Source organism: Scedosporium apiospermum (genome assembly GCF_000732125.1).
Source record: "Scedosporium apiospermum strain IHEM 14462 chromosome Unknown SEQ_SAPIO_0143, whole genome shotgun sequence".
Taxonomy (NCBI): domain Eukaryota; kingdom Fungi; phylum Ascomycota; class Sordariomycetes; order Microascales; family Microascaceae; genus Scedosporium; species Scedosporium apiospermum.
Window position 1 is genome coordinate 1122761 of NW_015971844.1, and position 20259 is coordinate 1143019.

General features: G+C 51.6%; 5 protein-coding genes across 5 annotated transcripts; 2 read left to right on the forward strand and 3 right to left on the reverse strand.

Moving 5' to 3' along the window:
• Positions 1 to 1113: 1113 nt before the first annotated feature.
• Positions 1114 to 2905, forward strand: SAPIO_CDS9605 (uncharacterized protein; the record flags this gene model as incomplete). Its single annotated transcript, XM_016790955.1, has 2 exons — positions 1114 to 1989; positions 2423 to 2905. 2 exons carry the CDS (start codon positions 1114 to 1116, stop codon positions 2903 to 2905), a joined length of 1359 nt encoding a protein of 452 aa, XP_016639465.1.
• A 3890-nt stretch (positions 2906 to 6795) lies between these two features.
• SAPIO_CDS9606 (uncharacterized protein) lies at positions 6796 to 7450 on the reverse strand (the record flags this gene model as incomplete). Its single annotated transcript, XM_016790956.1, has 3 exons — positions 6796 to 6913; positions 7108 to 7272; positions 7380 to 7450. The coding sequence occupies 3 exons, from the start codon at positions 7448 to 7450 to the stop codon at positions 6796 to 6798; spliced, it is 354 nt and encodes a 117-aa protein (XP_016639466.1).
• Positions 7451 to 7967: 517 nt separating this feature from the next.
• On the forward strand, positions 7968 to 9215 carry SAPIO_CDS9607 (Splicing factor 3b subunit 4; the record flags this gene model as incomplete). Its single annotated transcript, XM_016790957.1, has 2 exons — positions 7968 to 7987; positions 8060 to 9215. 2 exons carry the CDS (start codon positions 7968 to 7970, stop codon positions 9213 to 9215), a joined length of 1176 nt encoding a protein of 391 aa, XP_016639467.1.
• Positions 9216 to 9914: 699 nt separating this feature from the next.
• SAPIO_CDS9608 (uncharacterized protein) lies at positions 9915 to 12560 on the reverse strand (the record flags this gene model as incomplete). Its single annotated transcript, XM_016790958.1, has 4 exons — positions 9915 to 10666; positions 10744 to 11827; positions 11917 to 12392; positions 12494 to 12560. 4 exons carry the CDS (start codon positions 12558 to 12560, stop codon positions 9915 to 9917), a joined length of 2379 nt encoding a protein of 792 aa, XP_016639468.1.
• A 1475-nt stretch (positions 12561 to 14035) lies between these two features.
• On the reverse strand, positions 14036 to 15629 carry SAPIO_CDS9609 ([Tau protein] kinase; the record flags this gene model as incomplete). Its single annotated transcript, XM_016790959.1, has 5 exons — positions 14036 to 14169; positions 14260 to 14658; positions 14721 to 15069; positions 15324 to 15496; positions 15584 to 15629. 5 exons carry the CDS (start codon positions 15627 to 15629, stop codon positions 14036 to 14038), a joined length of 1101 nt encoding a protein of 366 aa, XP_016639469.1.
• Positions 15630 to 20259: the final 4630 nt, after the last annotated feature.

The following is a 20259-nucleotide window of genomic DNA, read 5'->3' on the forward strand; positions in this document are numbered from 1 at the left end:
TGTACTACAATTGTAGCGTAATAATGCCACCGCTCTACTGCCAGGCCATCAATGCTTTGTACACTCCTCAAACTCATCTTCCGTACCTCAGCGGTGGTACCGCCGGAGGTCTTGTCTCGTCCCTTGGCTGCAGCACTTGGTACTCAACTAACTATACCAGACGCAGTGCCTCCTGCGTAGCATTCCCTCACGCACACCCCAGTAATCGCGTATGCGTACCCCTACAGCCCTAGAGTCTCCAAGTTACGAAGTAGGCAGAGCTGCGCGATCCCTCTCGCTAACTACAAAGTAAGAAGCGGAAGTACATCAATGCATTCTCGCTTTCTTTTTTGCAGAGGTGGGGGTTCGATTAACGACGGTGAAGACGTACCTGAACCCGGCCCCAACGGAGGCCACCTCCACACATTAGGCAAACCGTTTTGTGGATGAAAGATCAACTGTTTTGAGTCGCTTGCCGTCTTGGGCTAGTATTGACCTTGTCTCTACCTGCACCCTTTCTAGTTTAGCACCCCTAGCCCCTGCCTCCTCTGACCTTGCGCAGTACACGACTCAGAGGGGGTGGCCGTAATGAGAATCCAGTACCTTTGGCCTTCTCGTCGATAAACTTAGCTCTCGGGAAGCAGCTGTAGTATGGATCTTCCACCCTGGTCTTTGGTGGTGTGTGCTGGAATCGACATCTATGGGGTACCACTCTGCACCTTTGGTAAAGATCTGCTGGCCACTCATATAATGAACCTCAAACCCCACGTCTTCGATAAACCGATGCTTTGACCTACCTCGACAACACGCTCGTGATAAGTCCAACAGCAGAAGGGGATCGCACCAACCTTTCCTTCACTACCTTTTTCTATATATACTATAAGAGTCTCCTCGTCCTCGTCCAGCTATATAACTTGTTTATTCCCCTTCATCTTATCCCAGAAGAAGGTGCTTTGCTTTCTGCTTCCACAACCCATCCGCCCATCAGTGGACAAATATATATACATATATCGATATATCTCTCAGCTACATATCGCCCAAACATCTGTCAGTCCCTTTCATCACTGGGATTCCTTCCTTGGTCGGCCATCTTCCAGCCCCAGGGATCACTTTGTCTCTGCTCCAGCAGGCAAAATGGCGTTGACGGCTCAGCCTCCTGGTCCCCCGACCTGGGACCGCTGGCATCAACCACATGGCAATCCAGACTATGTTATGATGGACGCGAGCATGATGCACTACGACTCTCGCTCCATCACTTCTAACTCTGCTCCTCACCGCGCACCGATGACACACTCGTTCATGGGCAACTCCTACAACGTTGCTCCGATTCCAAGCGCTGCGCCGCCCCACTACCCACCTCCGAATCCCTTCGCGTTTAACGGGTACAACCCGCCGACAGCAACCGTCCGGGACTCTTACAAGCAGCCTCCTCGCCCACAGTACCAGGAGCGACCGCCAATGCTTGTTATGCCACCTATGCCGGACCGGAACCGGATCCTAGCCCCGCCAAGGGAGATGCGCTCGCCTTACGAAGAACACAGTCAGAGTCCCTCGGTAAAAAGCGACGGTCAACCCAAGACATTGACGGTTCCGGACGGCGAGCTTCCCAAGGTCCCCCGCACCATCACGTCCAACGTCACGGTGAACCCGGAAGACGAGGTGTCTTTCTCAACTGACGTCGATACTTTGATGCGTGCTATCCAGGCTAAGCGAGAAACGGACACCATCGTCAAGGTTGCCGAAGACAAGATTAGAGCAGAAACCACAGACCACCTATCGCCGGAGGTAGGCTACTCGACCCTTTCGACACAGTTTCAACAGGAACACGACTTAACGCCAGATGACGAACAGGCTGGGTCCCCGGACAGCACTGGATCCGGTGGATCGAAATCCAAGTCGAGGGCCAACTGCAAGCGGTATACCTGCGACTTCCCGGACTGCAACAAGAGCTTCTGCCAGAAGACTCACCTGGACATTCACCGGAGAGCCCACACCGGAGACAAGCCCTATGTTAGTAGCGAGCGAGTATTCCTACTGCCTCTATGCTTTTCTACGTACTAATGGAAATCTCTCTTCAGACTTGCAAATTCTCAGGATGTGGTCAGAGGTTTTCTCAGCTCGGCAACTTGAAGGTAAAGATGATGTGAATCCCTTACGGGAGAGGGAAAGAGCCCCGCTAACCTAAATGGCTAAATTTAGACGCATGAGAGGCGACATACCGGAGAGCGACCCTATGAGTGTGCAGTCTGCGGGAAGAGATTTGCCCAGCGAGGCAACGTTCGAGCACACCAAGTAGTCCACCGCCAAACCAAACCATATGTGTGCAAGTTGGACAACTGCAACAAGGATTTTACCCAACGTGGAAATTTGAAGGTATATTTGTTAGAGTTTCCCATGGGATGATGGTTCTTTTGACGCTAAATCGTTTCCTTGCTTTTCACAGTCCCACCAGAACCGATTCCACGCCGAAGCCTTGAAGGCATTAACGCAGAAGTTTGCAACACTTGCCAATGCCACCAACGTCTCAGAGGCTGACCGAGAGCTCTGGGAATATTTTGCTACAACGTACAAGAATAGCAACAAAGGCATCAAGGGACGAGGCAAGGAGCGACGAACTGGAGTGTCCCAATCGCCCAAGAGCGCAGTGATGCCGCAATTCCCTGTCTGCTCTCCAACGGCACCGACCATGCACCACCGAGGATCATACTCTGCCGCTTCGCAGCACGTCACGCAGCAACCGATGCTGAGCCCGCCTCACGGTCTGGGCAACGCAACCATGGACCGGACCGATGGTCCTGGGATGCTCGGTACTCATCTTGGGAACGACATGGGTAGTCACACGACTGTGGGCCCGCCTAATCCCTCAGCCAGCATCTACGATGAGGCACCTCATCACGCCCAGTCGTTCCATGATCGGGGCTACTAGGCTTGGTTGGGAGTGACATGACAAAGCAAGACGGAGTACAAGCGAAAGGCGTATGATACCTCGATTCATTTATGGGACAAATATATACACGGACAGCGGCGTTTAAAAAGAGAACAGGAGGAACTTGTAGACTACGACGGCGCGAAATAACTGGCAAAGGCGAAAAAGGCGGGCGCTATGTACGAATGATGGAAGGAGGACTAATGCAAAGAGGGAACTGGAGAAGTAGGAATGGGATCTTGGAGTTGGGAAGAAACACGCGGGACAGCCGACTCACGGTGGACTGAATTTATCTAGGGAGGGAATTTTTTTCTCGTTTTTTTTTTTTCTTCGTGTTAGCATTTACAAACGGGTGAAGTGGGAGATCTGAATGGGACGGCTTTTGGACTCTCACGGTGGCTTTTTGTTTTCTCCTTTGCTTTTCTCTCTTCCCCTCTAGCTGTTGTTCTTTCAAGTTACGCACTTACCTTGTGTTGAATCTAGCTAGTCGGGTAGTATATTTCATGGCTTTACATGAGCTTCGCCGAGTTGAGATTCTTGTCTTGTTTGCGGATGTTGTGAACCCCAATCGAAGTAAAAAGCACACCGCTAGGTTGAACCACCCGCCAAAATAACATCCACTTACTAGATGTATTGTTATCGATGCTAGAAGTGCAGAGGAACTCCTCTTTGCCCAAGGTTGCCGTTATTTGCTCCAGACTCTTCCAACAGAGACTCTGCATTCTGCCATCTACGACGTGTCTTTAGTTTAGTGGCTTGCATCCCTCATGCTGCACATAGCTTTTTAAACTCGGGGGCTTCCGAACAGGGCTTCCGAGATTAACACGCAGCAAGGCATCTAGGCTCTGTTTTTGTCACTGATGACTAGCCATCTATCCACTCGCCTTGTACAGAGCCATTGATGGCAGACCATCGAAGTTCAATAGAAGGTTAGATGCTCTCGGGCCGCTACCGCTCTTTTGTTGTCGAGATAGGCTTACATCGATCCTTTACAAAGTCAACACACACCCCGAGGACAAAAGGACTTACACCCTCACATTCGCGTCCCCCCCTTCACCCACCCACTTTCGTAAGCTGGCGTTTTACATCTCAACAAAAAGGGATCGATTGAACCCCCTCCATGACGAAAAGGGAAGAGGGGTCAGCTGGGAGAGACGAGATGATACCGTGGCGTGGATGGAGAGAGGGAACGGACTGAGAGAGTTGTGATTGCTTGTGGGTTGAGGGGCGAGTGGACTTGGTTGCGTTTCGGTTGACATGATGGGAGCGTTTATTTACTTATTTATTCATTTCTTTTAATCCGTAGCGGCTATCTTATATATATATATATTACAACTCAGCGAGTTTCTGTTCTTTGTTTCCTTTTCTGTGTCGATTTCTGTTTCTTTCTTCTTCCAGGTCTGTTTATCGATGTTGAGTTTTGGGTATGGAGGTAAGAACCATGGACCCGGTTCAAGGATACAAACAAAAACCCGAAAGAGAGAGAAAGAGACCCATGGTGATGACGGGCTGCATCCAGAAAAGGGCAGGGAAAATAAAATGATGAGTCGCCGTGACCGGGCATCCGTGCATCTCGCCGTCTCTGGAGACCCTGTGATGACGACTTCTCCGTCTGCATCTCCTGAATACATTCCTCTTTCTTGCCTAACTCGGTGCTCGTTTAAGAATCGGGCATGTTGGTGGGGAAGAAGGATTGCAGAAGTTGCTGTATTCTTCTTCTTCTTCTTCTTCTACTTCTCCCATTCTTCACCGCTCATCTTCAAGGGAAACCCAACTAAGTGAATGGTTCTGTACCTACTTTCGTAGTTTCTGGTCTCGAATAGGGTCTCACACCTCCCTGGCAGACGGGCGAAATGGGAGAATAAATGTGCCATAAATTCTTTCCTGCGTTTTCCATTTGCATGCGCTGTAACGCTGCGAGGCACCGGAGTCTGTAAAGATGTGCCTGGATCGGGCGGGACCCTTGTCAGGATACTTGCCTCGAGAGACCCTGCCAGGCTCTGATACTGGGAAGTGGAAATAATACACTACGAAGTACGGTATGCGCGCCTGCCTCTCTTCCTGTGTTGGTCATTGTCTTCATTCGATCACAAGGCTCTCCTCACCGCCAAAACATGGTACTGTTCGTTGCGTAAGTGATTCCTGACGTGATGAAATGCAATTGGAGGGGTTGTGGTGCTTGAGCAAGCAACAAGGGGAAATAGAAAATGGGACATTGAGGCATTGGGGCGTCTGCCGAGTAACCCATTTCGTGCAAGCTTCTCCATCTCCATCACACTGACGGCGGTCAAATTCGACCGTCAAGCTCGCCTCCACTCTCAGTAATGATATGGCGGTGTCCGTGAGCTCGACTGATTGGGTTAACGATGCACGGCACTGCACACACCTCATACTGACAATACGCCACGGCCAAGATGAGCGTATGCGGGAGGGTGGGAATTGGGCAAAGAGACAGAACGGAGACGCACATCCTACGCGCAATGAATGCACTGCGAGAACAGAGTAGAAAAGAGGGGTGACCGTCGGCATGCATTGGTCGATCTCGAAAATGCCTGCATGTGCGACATCTCCCGCTGGCCTCTGATGTACGAAGCTACTACTGTAGCAGCAAATGCAGTGAAGTGGGAAATTCTGCAGCTGAGCTTAATGGGCGGCCACAACAACGAGGAGGCGCTGCCCGAGCTCGCTGCCCCCCCGTTTTGTCTTTCGATGAATTGGCCAACTAAAAGTTTACAAGCTGGCTCTCTCCTCGCCACCCATTTTTTGGGTTCCCTGCCTTACGTTGATGAATAAGAGATTGTAAAACAGCAAGGGTAAGCTCTCCAACCCTATGTTTTCACCATGCGACGCGTGAACGAGTGATGGGCAAAATAACAAAGGGGGCGTGTACAGATAGATCGAATCGACACCAAAGCAGGCCGAGATCCTGGCGTAATTTTCCTATGCACGACGTGGAACCCAATCTCTGGAGGTGCGAGATGAAAGTGAAAAAGACCGAATGCTGGCCTTGTACATTTCGTCTAAAGAATGATGCAGGCGTCTGTAACAGGTAACCGAACGACGACTTCCCACCGGGCACACCGAAAAAGCTTAGGCTAGATAATAGAGACAAGATCTATGTGGATGCAACTTATACGCCCCCATGCGAACGGGATGAAAAAAAGACGGCAACGAAAGAGGAAAAGAGGCCAAAGGAAAAAGGAAATCACAGCATTGAATATCTCGAGACCCGCATCAAATCTACCCGGGGGAGAGTCCGGAAGTGGGAGCCGGTTGTGGAACGGACCAGCTCCAGCTTCAGACATGCGTTATGAGATGAGAGCTCGCCTCCTTCATCATCACCAAAGACGGTTCGTATGGAAAAGGGGCGATTCATAGGACCGACCATCGTCATCGAGGCCACCCCTGGGGTAAGAATTGTGCCTTTGCCGCATCGTGGTCTAGGCTCTGAACTCATCTATGATTCGGAGCAAACAACAGAAGCGCCCTAGCGCGAGAACAACAGCCCACTATTTTTTGGGGCGCAAGCCATTGCCATTTCCTATTCCCCAATACCCAGAAAAGCTGTCAAGTCAGCTCATCGTTGCCTTGAGTCGGGGGACAACTAGCTCGTGGGGCGCCGCCCACTAAGTCGTTCATCTCGGCCATTTATCTCGTCATGGGTCCAAATTCACTCCCGCGAAGAGAGAGGGGGGCAGCTGCCAGGAGGTATTGGTTCAGACGCGACATCCATTGGGTGCCATCACCGTCATGGTGGTCCGCTTTAGGCGTGCATGAGTAAGTTGCTGGCCTTGCCCGGCCCCCCGAGTTACCGCCATCGCCACCTGATCTTTTGCTACCAGCCTGCTGAAAGTCGAGGCGAACAAGGTCTCCACTCTCGGTTGACCTCCTTAGCCTCCGTGAAGGGTCGAGACGAATAAGATGTTGTCGCCATTCTGGAGCTCGTACTCCTCCTCACCCTCAAGCTCCCAATCGGCATCGTTTATGAGCACTAGGATGCCCGGCCGGCTACGACCCGCAGAAGAGGAGAGACAGTTAGCATCCACTTTTTCGGGGAGGAGGGGATAAAACACCGTGTCCAGCTGACATCGAATGGACAAATGCGCAGCTCCTGACTGGCCGGTCACCTCTGACTGAGCTATTTCGCGAGCCGGTCCCCGGATGCTGATCACTTATACTTCTAAGATTAGAAACTAACTTACATATGACCGTCCAGAATGAAAAGTTCCTTGCGGGTATCCTTCATCGTATTCTCACAGAGGTAATCAATGAGAGAAGCGATAGTCGTAGGCTTCCCCTCGCTTGTGATAGAAGGTATACGGATAGAATGCTCCCGTTGATCGGAGAAGAGCATCTCCAGACCTCCGCTTTCATAGGTTGCCACATTAGTTTCATATCCCCACTTAAACGGTGAAAGTGCTGGCGCAAAAGAGGGTCAGATGCCAGCATCATGGACTTTCTCAAGTTGACCTACGTAAATTCCACCTTCAACGAGAGCCCTTGGGCATCACTGGCCTTGGTCTCTGTTGCTGTCGTTGTGGACATGTTTCCAACCCCGTTTTCTTAACGTGCGGCGCGCGCTTATTCTAAGTAAAGGGTTAAGGCTGAGGAAGAGCTGGGGTGTTTCAGGAGGATGAGACGACGAGCCGGGCGCAGATCTGAGGGCTTGAGTCCGATCGATCACGTTGCAGAGAGAGTGGGTGAGCCCGAGGACCAGGTTAATGAAGATGGAGGGGAGGTACCAAGGTACAAGGGTATTCCGTGAAGAGCGTCCAGAATGTTAGTAATCAACACAGTATTAATACACAGTATTAAATATCCTGGTAAACAGTATATTCATGCCACAACGCCACACAAGGCGGGCGTCAGGAACCCATCGCCACAAGTGCAAAAACGATTCCAACTCGTCAGCCTTGCCCACGGAAAATACATTGCCATCGCGATCTCGAACCTCGCAGCTCGGTCGCAAACAACTCCCAAGGTTGAGACATCCAAGGGTAAAAGAAATTTCGAGAAATAATAAATAATCGGGGAATATTTCCCGTCACTCACACGCGCAAACATGGCTCAAAATCGGCATTGGTATGTATCGCACCCTTTCTACACTGCCCATCAAGAACACCAAGAACATCGCTAACGAAGCTTTCCCCACAGGGAACAAGACAAAGATGCCACCGTCTACATAGGCAACATAGACGAGCGCGCCGACCCAGCCATGGTCTACGAGATCATGCTCCAGATGGGCCCCATCCACAACATCCACATGCCGCGCGACCGCGTAACCCAGAACCACCAGGGCTTCGGCTTCGTCGAGTTCCGTACGCCCCTCGACGCCGAATACGCTGCCAACGTCATGAACGGCGTCAAGCTCTACGGGAAATCCCTGCGCGTCAATAAGGCGTCCGCCGACAAGCAGAAGCAAGCCGAGGTGGGAGCCGAGCTGTACATCGGGAACCTAGACCCCGGGGTCGACGAGAAGCTTTTGTACGATACGTTTTCGAGGTTCGGGCCGTTGTTGTCGATACCGAAGGTGGCGAGGGATGATTCCGCCCAGTCTAAGGGTTTCGGGTTTGTTTCGTACGCCGACTTCGAGAGCTCGGATGCAGCGATTGCCAATTTGAATGGGCAGTATATTCTCAGCAAGGAGGTTTCGGTGCAGTACGCTTTCAAGAAGGACGGTCGCGGAGAGAGGCACGGTGATGACGCGGAGAGAGAACTTGCGAAACAGGCCAAGAAGCGTAATCTCGTCCCCGAAGCCGCTGCTATCCCCGCCGCTTTCCTCAACGCCCCGCCTGCGGCTCCTGCACCCGCTGCTGTCCCTCAGATCCCCTCCCGCCTCCCGGCCGCGGCTCCCGCTGCTGGCTTCGACGCTTCCTCCATGCCCAGCGCGCCGGGAATTCCAGCTGGCATGCCTCCCCCACGCATACCAGCTGGTTTCAACGTCCCCTCGCGGGGTGGCCCGCCTCCTCCTGGTTTCCCGGCCCCCATACCAGGCCACCCACAAGCAATTCCTCCGCACGGCTTGCAAGCAGGCCGTGGTGCCACTGTTCTCCCTCCCGCGCCGTCGGGTCTCCCTGCGCGTCCTCCGCAGGGCCAGAGAGGTTACACGAACCCCGCGGACTTCCACCCCGGTTCGTATCGTACTCCTCCCCCGGGAGGGGCTGCTGCTCCGCCACCACCACCTGGGTTCACCCCGCCTCCCGGGTTCGGTCCGCCTGGCACCGCTCCTGGTGCTCCTCCCGGTGCGCCGCCTGGGTTCATGCCACCGCCTCCTGGGTTTCAACCACCTCCGGGCTTTTCACGGAGGTAAAATGTGATCGTACAGTGTTGGGTAGAATCTAGTGAAGGGAGGACGATTTCGGTATTTCCCTCAATATATGGAATGGAGAGCCTGTTGGCTGTTCAAGATATTCTTGAAAGAGTGCCGTTCAGGATCATCTGTCCAAAGAAGAGCCTCGGTTCACAAAAGAAGGATATCTCCTCTTGTGACAAACACGAGAGTTAATTCGGATTGGGTTGTAAGGAAAGGCTAGACACAGTCGTGTTTAAAAGTATTTGCGGAAAGTATGGCGTTATTGGGGAGCAATGATGGGAATTTTCATGTATCAAGATAGTCATCAACGTTCTTCATCGTTCTTCATCGCGATTCATAGCAAGATAGCAAGCGAGGCCAGAGGAGTGATGGGTCGGCAACAGTTGAATCAAAAGCAAACCTCGGAAAAGAGATGATAAGCCAGTTTCAAGTCCCATTTGTTTGTATTTGAAGAACTTATGTCCTAGAGTGAATTCCACTAGATATAAAAAAGAAGCAAATCCTCCTGCCGATAGAGTTCCAACTCGTCTCCATGTCCCAGGTGATACAGTAATACACTATTCTACATCGACTATACCTCCCTTCATCACCTATTATTTTTTTTCTTTTGACCAGAAAGCACACCAAAGCTCTTCCGGTGCCTTTAGCCCCATGCCCACGCAAAACGCAGGGACGCTCAACACCACCATAACTATCTTAGGCATCAACCGCCTCAACGGGAGCCGCCTTCGCAGCCTCCTGCAAGAAGCTCTCCTCAATCGCCGACTTCCTCCTAAACACCCTCAGCCACCTCTCCGCCCAATCCCGCACATAAGTCTGCGAATCACCATCCGTCGCCTCGCCATTCGTGCCAGTTGACCAACCGATCAGAGCGTCCTCAAGGGCCCGGAAAAGCTCCCGCATGGCCTTAACCTCGTCCGATTGGGTTTCGGCATCAGGATTGCCGCGGGCCACGTCGCGGACTCTACCCGTGACTTTGGCAACGGTGTTGAAGACGAGCTCGAAGATGTGCCACTTGGCGAGAACGTCGCCGGTGCGCTTGCCTCCGGCATGACTGGTGCCGATGAGGGCCCAGTGGATGACGGACAGGGGTGTCAGGATCGAGTAGTTGAGAAGTTTCTCGATGATGGAGACCGCTACGCCTGGGTGGGCCTGCCAATAGTTCATGACGGAGGTGATGATCTGGGCACGAGCGCCCTCTGAAGCAGCACCGACGTCAACTAGCCGGCCCTTGGTACGGTCTATGCACGCAAGGACGTGAGACAGAGACTTCGAACCGACCCAGCAAACGGCCGTCATGAACACATCGGTGCTTGCGACGAGGGGGTCAACTCCGTTATCAAGCGCCGTCGAGTGGATTCGCTCAATGATCGGTTGGAAATCCTCATCTGGGGATTTACGCTTGAGAAGGGTGGCAATCTCTTGACCCTCTGCAGAGAAGGGAGTGTCTAGTAGGTCCAGTTAGCACGAACTGAACGAGGAACTGATGTGCTCGCCGAGATCGTGGTGGCGAATTGGAACTTACCAGGGTTGTTAAACTTGAAATCAGGAACATCCTTCTCCTTCTCAGGACCAATCAGGGACTGATACGCCGGGGGCAAGGTGCCCTTGATCCTCTGAGCAAAGCTGAGGCGGATCTCCTTGTCAAGAGCGCCGACGATGAAGGCCTTGCAGGGATCCAAGGAGGGCAATGACACGTCCTCCTCCCACTCCGTCCACTTCCATGTGAAACCGAAGTTGCTCAGGTGATGTGCGAACCAATCAACGAAACGGTAACCAAGTTCAGCATCCATACTCGCGGTATTCCTGTAGAGATATCGGATCGCCCTTCCAAGACTAGGCGCAATGGCGGCTGGGGCAATTTTACATGCCTCGGTCAGCACCGAATGGTAGTAGACTAGCTTATGCTCAGGGGCGGGAAGCTGGAGGAGCTGGGAGAACACTGTATCCACAGCCACGTCTTCCGGCTTCCAGGTCGACTTTGTCGGTTCAATATCCCGCAGACGATCAAAGGGTGTAGCTCTCTTGACGAACGTGCCCTCCGAGAAGTAGCAGTCTAAATCAATCAGGTACCGAGCAGTGACGTTGCGGTTGAAATCTAGGATATTGATCGTATCCAGAAGGCCGTCCCGGATCAGGGAAGCTGCAATATCTGTTGTAGGAGGCACCGACTCGACCTCTTGGTTGCCGTAGACAGAGAGGTATACCTCTGGAAAGAGGGGGCGAGGGCCAGCAATGACCGTTGAGGGAACCGAGATGGGTGGGAGATCATGCTTCGTCGCGTTCTCTAGTCGTTCCCTGGCCTCAACTTCTTCGAGAGGTAGATTCCACGGGCGGGGAAGGCATGCAAGTTTCCAATTGTTCGCTGCCTCAGCTTGTAGTTGCTTCTGGAGCAGGCCAATAACACTCATTGAGCCCACCACATCTTCTTGGCCGTTTCCAGCGTAGTGGAAATCAATAAGAGCCTGCAGCGCATGGGGCTCAGACGCGATAATATCGGTCTTATCCATGATATCCGCGGCCTTTTGCTGCCACTGACCAGGAGGCGACGCCGCCATGAGATAGGGTAGGGTCAGAAGAATGACCTTTACCAGTTCCGTTCCAATCGTCTGCAGGGAACAAACATTAATTCATGCAACTCGTATGAAAATCACGAGCCTCCGGGGCTATCAGGAATGGGAGGGCAGGGGAACCATACATCATCAGAGCTTGCAGTTTGGAGATCAACAGCTCGGCTAAAGAGCTCCTCCAGCACAGGGAACACACCATCCCCAGCAAGACAGCTCTGCAGACAAGCCAGTAGCTTCAGGTAGAGCTTGACATCCCTCCAATCGCCAACCTTGATCTTCTCTTCCAGCGCCGTCGCAACCTTGCCCAGGATATCATCGACGGCCTCGGGTTTCAAGGTGTTCAGAACGATAATAACGGCGGCAAGAAAGGGCGTCTTGAGCGGCTGTTCCACTGCGATTTGGAGGGTCAGGTTAATGAAGTTGTTGCGCAAGTCCTCGTTGTCGTAGTTATCCGCCACAGTCTGAGCTATCGACTGAACTTCTTCATGCCAGCGGCGCAGAGGGGACTCGGCGAGGGTGAGCATCTGCTTCCGGATCCGGACAGGGAGAGGCGCCGTGTCGAGCCGACGACGCGGGCCTCTGCGATCATGATAATCGTCGTCATCTAGAGATATATTTGGGTTAGTTGATGTTCCACGACGCGACGTTTGGAACTATGACAAAAGACCAGCTTAATCAAGTCCAGAAATATGCCATTGCCCATACCTCGATAGCGTCTCTTCCTATTGTAGCCGTAGCCTCCACCAGACTGTCGTCGGTCGTAGTCGGTCATTGTGGCGGCTTGAGATAAGTTTTGAGGTGTCAATCTTTAGAAATTGCCAATAACAGGATTGGAAACCCAATTTCTACATGCTGGGATAAAATACTGATGTGGTGGGGCAGGAATTCAGAGGACGGTTGTGAGAGCTCAAAGTTGCTCCCTGTTTTCAAGATCGCCCTGTTCGCGACTTCCAACGCAATTGATTCGAGCTCCAAACTCTCCTCTTGGTCACCTTTCACAGCTATGTGGCTTGATGTGGCTGGAGCTCCATTCTACACCTGAGGCGTAAAGGCAGAAAGAATGGCATGTCGATGACTAATCAAGGCTAGACTTGACCAACCTCAACCCTTCCGATATATTAACACTTCGTAGTTCGTTGTCACTCTTGCAGGAAGCCACTCTTGATAGACTTCGAATTGCAGAGTAGTAAACTAAACGTTGGCAAGGTAGGGATGAATTTTTTTCGATTCAAAAATCTTCCTGTGATGTACAGAAACGGGGGCTGTTCTACAGAGCGAGCCATCCATGCTCCAAACACCGAATTAGTCTCAGTCTGCGAATGCAATCCGGATCCATAATCGCTAGTCTCAATCACACAGGATCCTACAGCTTCGCAAAGGAATGCCAACGAGCGTTGTCTTAGCACGCATCACCTGGGCCATACCCGGCCCGGCTCGAGACGCATGTTCCATATTTCCACCCGTCTTGGAATTCGTACACTCGGGAAGGCGCTCGATTAGGAGCATTTGTGCATGTCTCCGCACAACTTGACACAGATTGGGTAGAAATCAAGGTAAGGGGCAAGCGGCATTCCGGTTCCACCGCAAAGCGGCCATTGTTTCCTCGAGCGTAAACAAGCGCAAACACGTCTCGCTGACAAGCAAACTTTGAACAAGTGAAGGCCAACCAAGGGATCATAAGAGACGTCTCTGTCATGCATCAAGGAAAGAAAAGATAGAGAGGGAAAAAAACATAAAAGCTGGGGAAAAATAGAAGAAGAAGAAAAAAGGTCTAAAAAGTGCGATTCCCTTTCATATGCATCAATGCAGCTTCGCGCATCTTGGCGAACGATCCCGACACTGTGAAGTCATGGAGTGCTCGGCAGGGGTGTCGACCACGAAGCCCGTCGATGCGGTTACAAGAATATACCCAAAGGCGTGCGGTCATGTAGGACAAGAACTGTCCATTCCGCCTTGTCCACGTCTCGGACGGTGTTGCTTGCCTTCGTCGTGGTTGACCTCTAGAACTTCCAACCTTCCCATATACTCATGTTAAGAAGCAAGATTGGGAACCTATGTCTCCCTCTCGTTCCGTTCCTTCAGTTCCATTACTTTGTTTTTCTTCTTCTTCTTAGTTCGCCCTACCTTATCCCTCCAATGACTATCTTTGAGTGTCGGATCAGAAGCCGCAATGATGTCGGGATCACGATATGTGATCATTCAGATCTTGAGCAAAAAACAACAACCCTAACCGAGGCGGCAGTGGGCTTAATCGAGCCTGGCCAGCATCTCTTCCTTCTTCATAGGCGTAAAGTCATCTATGTTGAGTCCACGAGCCGCAAGGGTGGCACGCATATGAGGGGGCACCAACTTGTGGTTGAGATGTGGTGCAATGGAGAGTTCTAATAGAAAAAAAAAGCCCTCAGAGGTTAGCGAGCTCGGTCTTTGGTAGTTTTTCAATGATACGAATGGAAAGACAGGTGAACACATACCATGACGGCTGAAATCGAAAAGGGGAGGCAGGTCTCGCAACTGGCCTGTTTGGTGCCTGGAGTCTGGTAGTTTGGTGTTGGGATCGCGGAGCTCGTCGAAAAACGGATGGACCATGGCTTCGATCGCCGACAATCTTTCCGTTGGGGTATACTCGAGAAGTTTGCTGATGAGGTCGATCGCGTTCGCGTCGGCTTTCCTAAACACCTTGCTGAATGGATGGGGCTTAATTTGAGGGAACTTGTGCTCCATGTAGTTGGGATTCATTGTTCGAATCTGTTCCCTCGTGGGTGTGCCCAAAACCTTGATGATCTCGACTAATTGGTCAATACCCGATTCACCGGGGAAGAGAGGTTGTCCGAGCATCAGTTCCGCCATTACACAACCTGTTGACCAGACGTCTATTTTCGGATGAGTTAGTCCAAAGTCATTTTGAAGTTCGCGTCAGCTGAGAAAACCTTACCAATCTTAGTGGCGTAATTCGTCGCACCAAAGATCAGCTCCGGCGCCCTGTAGTATCTGGAGCAGATGTATGATACGTTGGGTTCGTTCTCTACCAGTATCTTTGCACTACCAAAATCACAGAGCTTCAGAACGCCGGTGGAAGGGTCGAGGAGAAGGTTTTGAGGCTTGATGTCTCGATGGCAAATGCCCTGGGAGTGGATGTAGGCAAGGGCACGGAAGAGTTGGTAGATGTAGAGCTTGACCTCTAAGATCGGCATGGTCGTCTTCATCTTATTAAAGAATCGCGAAGCTCGATAAACTGTCTCGGGGACAAACTCTTGCACGAGATTGAGGTAAACTTCGTCCTTCTGCGATTTGTTCAACGGGAATGTTAGCCAGGGTCGTCCGGTAAATGAGGGGTAGTGCGACAGAAGCCGCAGCCTACACTGAGCTCACCCGTTCTCCATTGGAGTAATAGAATGCTTTCAGTTGAACAATGTTTGGGTGTCGAACGATGCGCATGATTTGGAGTTCGCGGTTCTGCTACGATCAGCTTCTCGAAACCAACAGTGCGTGCCCGGGTGCCGGGGTCGATGGGGTTTGGGGAATGAACGGCACGTACCTTGAAGCGTTTATCCTGAAGCACACGCTTGATGGCGGCATCCTCTCCAGAGGGCGACAATTTGGTTTGAAAAACAACACCGAATGATCCATTGCCCACAATCTTGCATTGCGTATACTGGAGCTCTCTTGTCTCTCCAGTAACTCCATCTTGGACCTTCTCGCGGATCACCTCTGAAGGGCAAAGTAACGGTTAGTCTAATGCCGGGAGATGCGCCAATCAGAAAGAGGGTTGAAGGCGCCAAAATGTGTTGTGCTCACCTCCCATCCGCAGGGTGTTGAAGGCTGAAGGCCGGCTCGAAGACATGATCGCGGCGGATTCTGCCACTCCAACACAGAAAAGGACTGGAAATTTCAGGGCGCTACGAGTCGAATATACAATCGTATCGATTTCGGCAGGAGATTGGACGACGTCGAGACGAAAATCTGCCGGGCCGCGTGTGTGAGGGTGGAAAGTCGAGTAGGATTAATGTCGCGGGGTGCAAGACAAGGCCGGTCGAGAGCAGGGTCCGGAAGACGTTTCGGCACAGAGGTAAATGGAACAGAAGGGGAAATGCGTGGTGTTTGTGGATGGCAGATTTGCTTGGTTTGGTCGCTAAGCAGCTCCTCGTGGGCACCAGCCTAATTGATCGGGGGCGGGCGTGCTTCCTTCAAGTCCGGACAGAGATGTATACAACCTGATGCTTTTTCCTTCAAAGAGTGGGAAAAGAAAAAGAAAAAGTTGGAGATAAAACAGACGGAAAATGGATGAAGAAGTAGGAGTTTGAGGGAGTAGGGGAAAAAGGAAGGGAAAGCGAGGCTGGTCGAGAGCTAAGAGACGGCAATTTAGCAAAGGTTTGTAAATCGTTAAAGCCGGATTGAATAGGCCATTTTCCTAGTCGAGGTTCCCTTCAATTCATTCAGTGGGCAAGAGGAGAGGGGGGAAAGATCAATCTAGACTAGATCACTCTTTCGCTGGAAGGTCTGCGTAGGAATGTGGAGCGTGGAGTATGGGGTGAAAGGTTGGTGGGTATTTTGCTCAGGTGGGGGGGGAGGAGAAGAGATGAGGTCGTTTTAGGTCAGCTGGGAAGGAGAGTGAAGGAAGAGAGGAAGAGGGAAAGGTGAGAAAAAAAATATTCAAAGTTGGACTTAGAAGCAAAATAAAGGAAACGGGTAACTATGACGGCGATGGTATTACTTGCCCAGCTGCCACGAGGTTCGGTTCAGACAGGCCAGGTCTGGGACGTGGTGGCAAGATACACCAGCAGATCCGGTGGGCTTTAAAAGAGAGGCAACCACAAAGCTGACAGGGGGACGGGGACTGGTGGACACGAGGGGCTGTAGTTGAGGGTAGTGGAGTGCGAGTATGTACTGCGCAGTGAAGGTGTACGAGGTGGAATAGGTTCAATCTGGTGTTGGCTCAGGCTCAGGCTCAGGTTTTGGGCTTGGGTAGAGGCGTGGTGGTGGTTTGATGCAGGTGTAGGTGTAGGAAGAGGAATGGCGCTCGACAGACACGCCGATGCATGCAGCCCCCAGCCAGCTAAGGTGAGGTGATTGCTGCTTGGTCCCTTCTTTCTCTGGTCGGCTCTTTAGAGGGGCGGAGGTGGGAAATAATCATAAAAAGGTCCAGGTACATGCAAGCAGTGCAACCAGCAAGTCCAACCCTTGCTCGAGCTTGACAAAAATTCAAGCCATGAGGAGAGAATAGAGAGAGAGCCCAGCGGGCGTGGGAGAAGCGATCCTGAAAGCTTGGAGAGCTTTTTCGTCGGAGATACGGGATACAGATTTACCAGGCGCTGCTTCTGAACGAGCAATCCACAATGGACCTCGCCCAACTCGATCAACGAGGTTCTCGAGAAATGACCCAAGGCATAAACTGGTTGATGAGAAAATGAGGGGTAACAGGGTAGCAGGGAAGTTTCGCAGCCAGCCGAACTACTCGACTAACCCCGGCAAAAAGGGCAGGAAACATTGAACTTGACGACTTTCCACGAAGACGAAAAGGAAAAAGAATGGACTTACACTTAGCCTAGACAATGAGACGCAGAGAAGGATCAAATCTTGAACAGGGAAGTGCTCGAGGAGGAGATAACTTCGTAGCCTGGCTTGGGGGGAGGAAGGAATCACATTGGCGAGCCCTGGCGCCCTGGCTTCCTGGATCGTGGAAGTCACGGGATGAGGGAGCAGTGCAAAAAATTGGACCAAGTGATTTAAGCCTTCCAAAGTTGTACTCTAGGCTGGTACTCGAGAATAGTACTACAAAGAAACTTGAAATTTAAGAGAAGGTGGTGAAATGGAGCACTCGCCGCCAAAGGTATTGGTACCTGCCACACACAGGCCAAGCCATGGTCAGCAGCAGCCCACTTATGTACACCATACCCGTCCTGGTTCTAGTGCCATCCTAATCCGGGTTTGAACCGAATTTGTGCTCGAAGCACCAAGCAACTGCAACCAGAAGGATGAGTCCTGCTTCGGAGTGTACATACAGCTTTGGAAGTAATCGAAATCGGGCTAGGTGCTTCGACAAAGGCGTCGGATTTGGTTTTTTTTTCTTACATTTATAGAGGGAAACTCGTCCAGACACAAATCGATACAGTCATATGAAAAATCCCAGGATGAGATCTACTTGCGTACCAACAATGCAAGGACACGGGATCGACTGAGCAGAAATGAGACGAAGGTGGGGTTCAAGAGCTCTCTCGACTGAGGCAACAGATTTGTGGATTTGTTGGTGGCGTCACTGGTCATTGGTGTGTGACCTTCGTAGCTTCAATGGTGCCAATCAGGAGCTGGGCCTGGAGAGACTGCCTGTTACGAAGGACGGAGTAGAGTCATTGAGGACTTTTCACAGCAAACTCCCAAAACTCATGATGACCCTGGAAGACACGCGCTGGTCATCGTTAACGTCATGCTCACCAGCTGCTCCCGCTTGATACCTAGTCACTGATCGATAATGCATTCTTAGCACCTCGGGACTGAGCAGCTTGAAAAATCTACAAGAGAGAAGATTGTTGATCAATGTATATACTAGTGCCGGTCCGCTAGGGGGCCTCTCCCGAGAAGGAGCTCTCCAAAAACCACGAACCTGTCAATTGGGTAGGTTTCGAGGTCTGCCCTCCGTCTTAATACTATGAGGTCATCCCTGTGAAAACTTAGCTTCTCACGATACTCCTGAGATCCGCGACCTCCCTCATTCCCCAGGCAGGAATGCGAGATGGCATTGTGAGACACATCCAGGATTCCTCAGAGCCTTCAAGTTTTGAAACCTGAGAGCTCATGCTTGGCAGGTGTGTGCTTCGTACTGCCAGCTAGGCTAAGATCAGAGCAGAGACTATCGTCTGCCTCACATTGAGGCTGAAATGGGGATGTAAAGCTTGAGAGCCCAAGAGGCTCGCATCAAGATGACAACATTTTCGGAAGAGCCATAGCAGTCAACTGAGTCTTACTTGAACATCAGGGCGGATCCCTCATGGTCGGGTAGTTTTTCCCTCTTTAACCGCGATTGAAAGCTAAAAGTGCCACTTTTTTAGGTTTTAAACAGGCTCGATCCCTCTGCTCGATAGACTGTCTCAAGAGCAAACCAAGATTTCTAATCTAGGCCCAAAGCTCCGAAGCAATATGGCTCCAAATGACACCTAAAGCTGCAGGCAGGTGGAGCTCTATACATAGACATTGCTTCCAGGTCCAAGGGAACCCCTCGACTTCTAGAGTCTCGATGATGCTAGCAGCTCAAGGCGCGATCTGCACAGTCTTCAGACGATCCAAATGTTAGGCGGGTCTCTAGCACTTGCACTTGAAAATCCAGTCTCCGCCAACGATCTCTCACCACAACCCACATCTCAATCTGATGCAAAACCTCTCTTCGCTTCTTCAATGCGCTCTCCAATCACCTGGCTGGGCGTGTTTTCCTTTCTTTCCTTTACATGAGCTTGAGCCTGAGGTGCCTGCCGCGTCCCTACTTTGAGAGCCTAGCGCGAGGATCTCATGCACAAGGTACCTCTAAGATATCGGTACTTCCAGGCGAGGGGCCAGGGTAGTTCAAATGCATTGACCAATAAGTGGTCATGGCTCCCGCCGTCGAGGATCCAACCTCCCTTGGCATTTCTCACAGCGGAAACGGCGAGGGAACTGATAACCTGCAGCACCACCGTCACCAATGATTAATTCCGTCTCCATGCGAGAGGAGCCAACTTTGTTCTCACCGAGGCTTTCACTACTATAAATCGACGATGGGCTGTCTTGACCGCGGCCTCTACCGACCCGGGAGAGGTAGGTAACTTCGTATGGTTCTACTTTCCAAGTTCCCAGTGATATTAGTACAAGGCTTGCTGAGTGGGCCTAGAGTTCTGCCTACGTCACCAGGAGTGTTGGTGGAGAGGTACAGTACATTATAACGGTGAGGTTTTGCGGGGAACTATTGAGAAGTCGAGACCTTCCAGGAGTGCTTTCTGACTTCGGTGAACTCTACACTACACTGGTCAAGTCCCGCCGATCTAGCCAACGTCAAATTGATTCATCAATCAATATTCCACTGTGCTGTCTTTGCTGTCTTTGCTGAAAGATGGTCCCACTATCCCCATAAATGCATCAATCCACACTCCCAGGAACCCGGAAGCTTGCGCTGGTCGTGACCCTGTGGAACCGTCGTGTTGAGTGGGGCTGGCGGATACTCCAGTTGAATCAATCAATGAGGACTGCAACAATTACGAAGCCTTGAAATCGTCCTGCCCGTTGTCCTTCCGTCCTTCGGAGTGCCTAGGTGGCAGGTGGCTGACCAACTCGCTGGGATTCGGGCTAATCCCAGACTACCTAATAATAGGCGCCTAAGAAACGGTCTCATGACCACGTCTGCAACATGCTATGAGTGGCTGGTCCAAGGAGACAGGGACCCGTCTCTGGCTAACCTTTCCAGCTGCCCCTCGTACCCAGCATGACCTGTTTTGGGATGAAATGGTCAC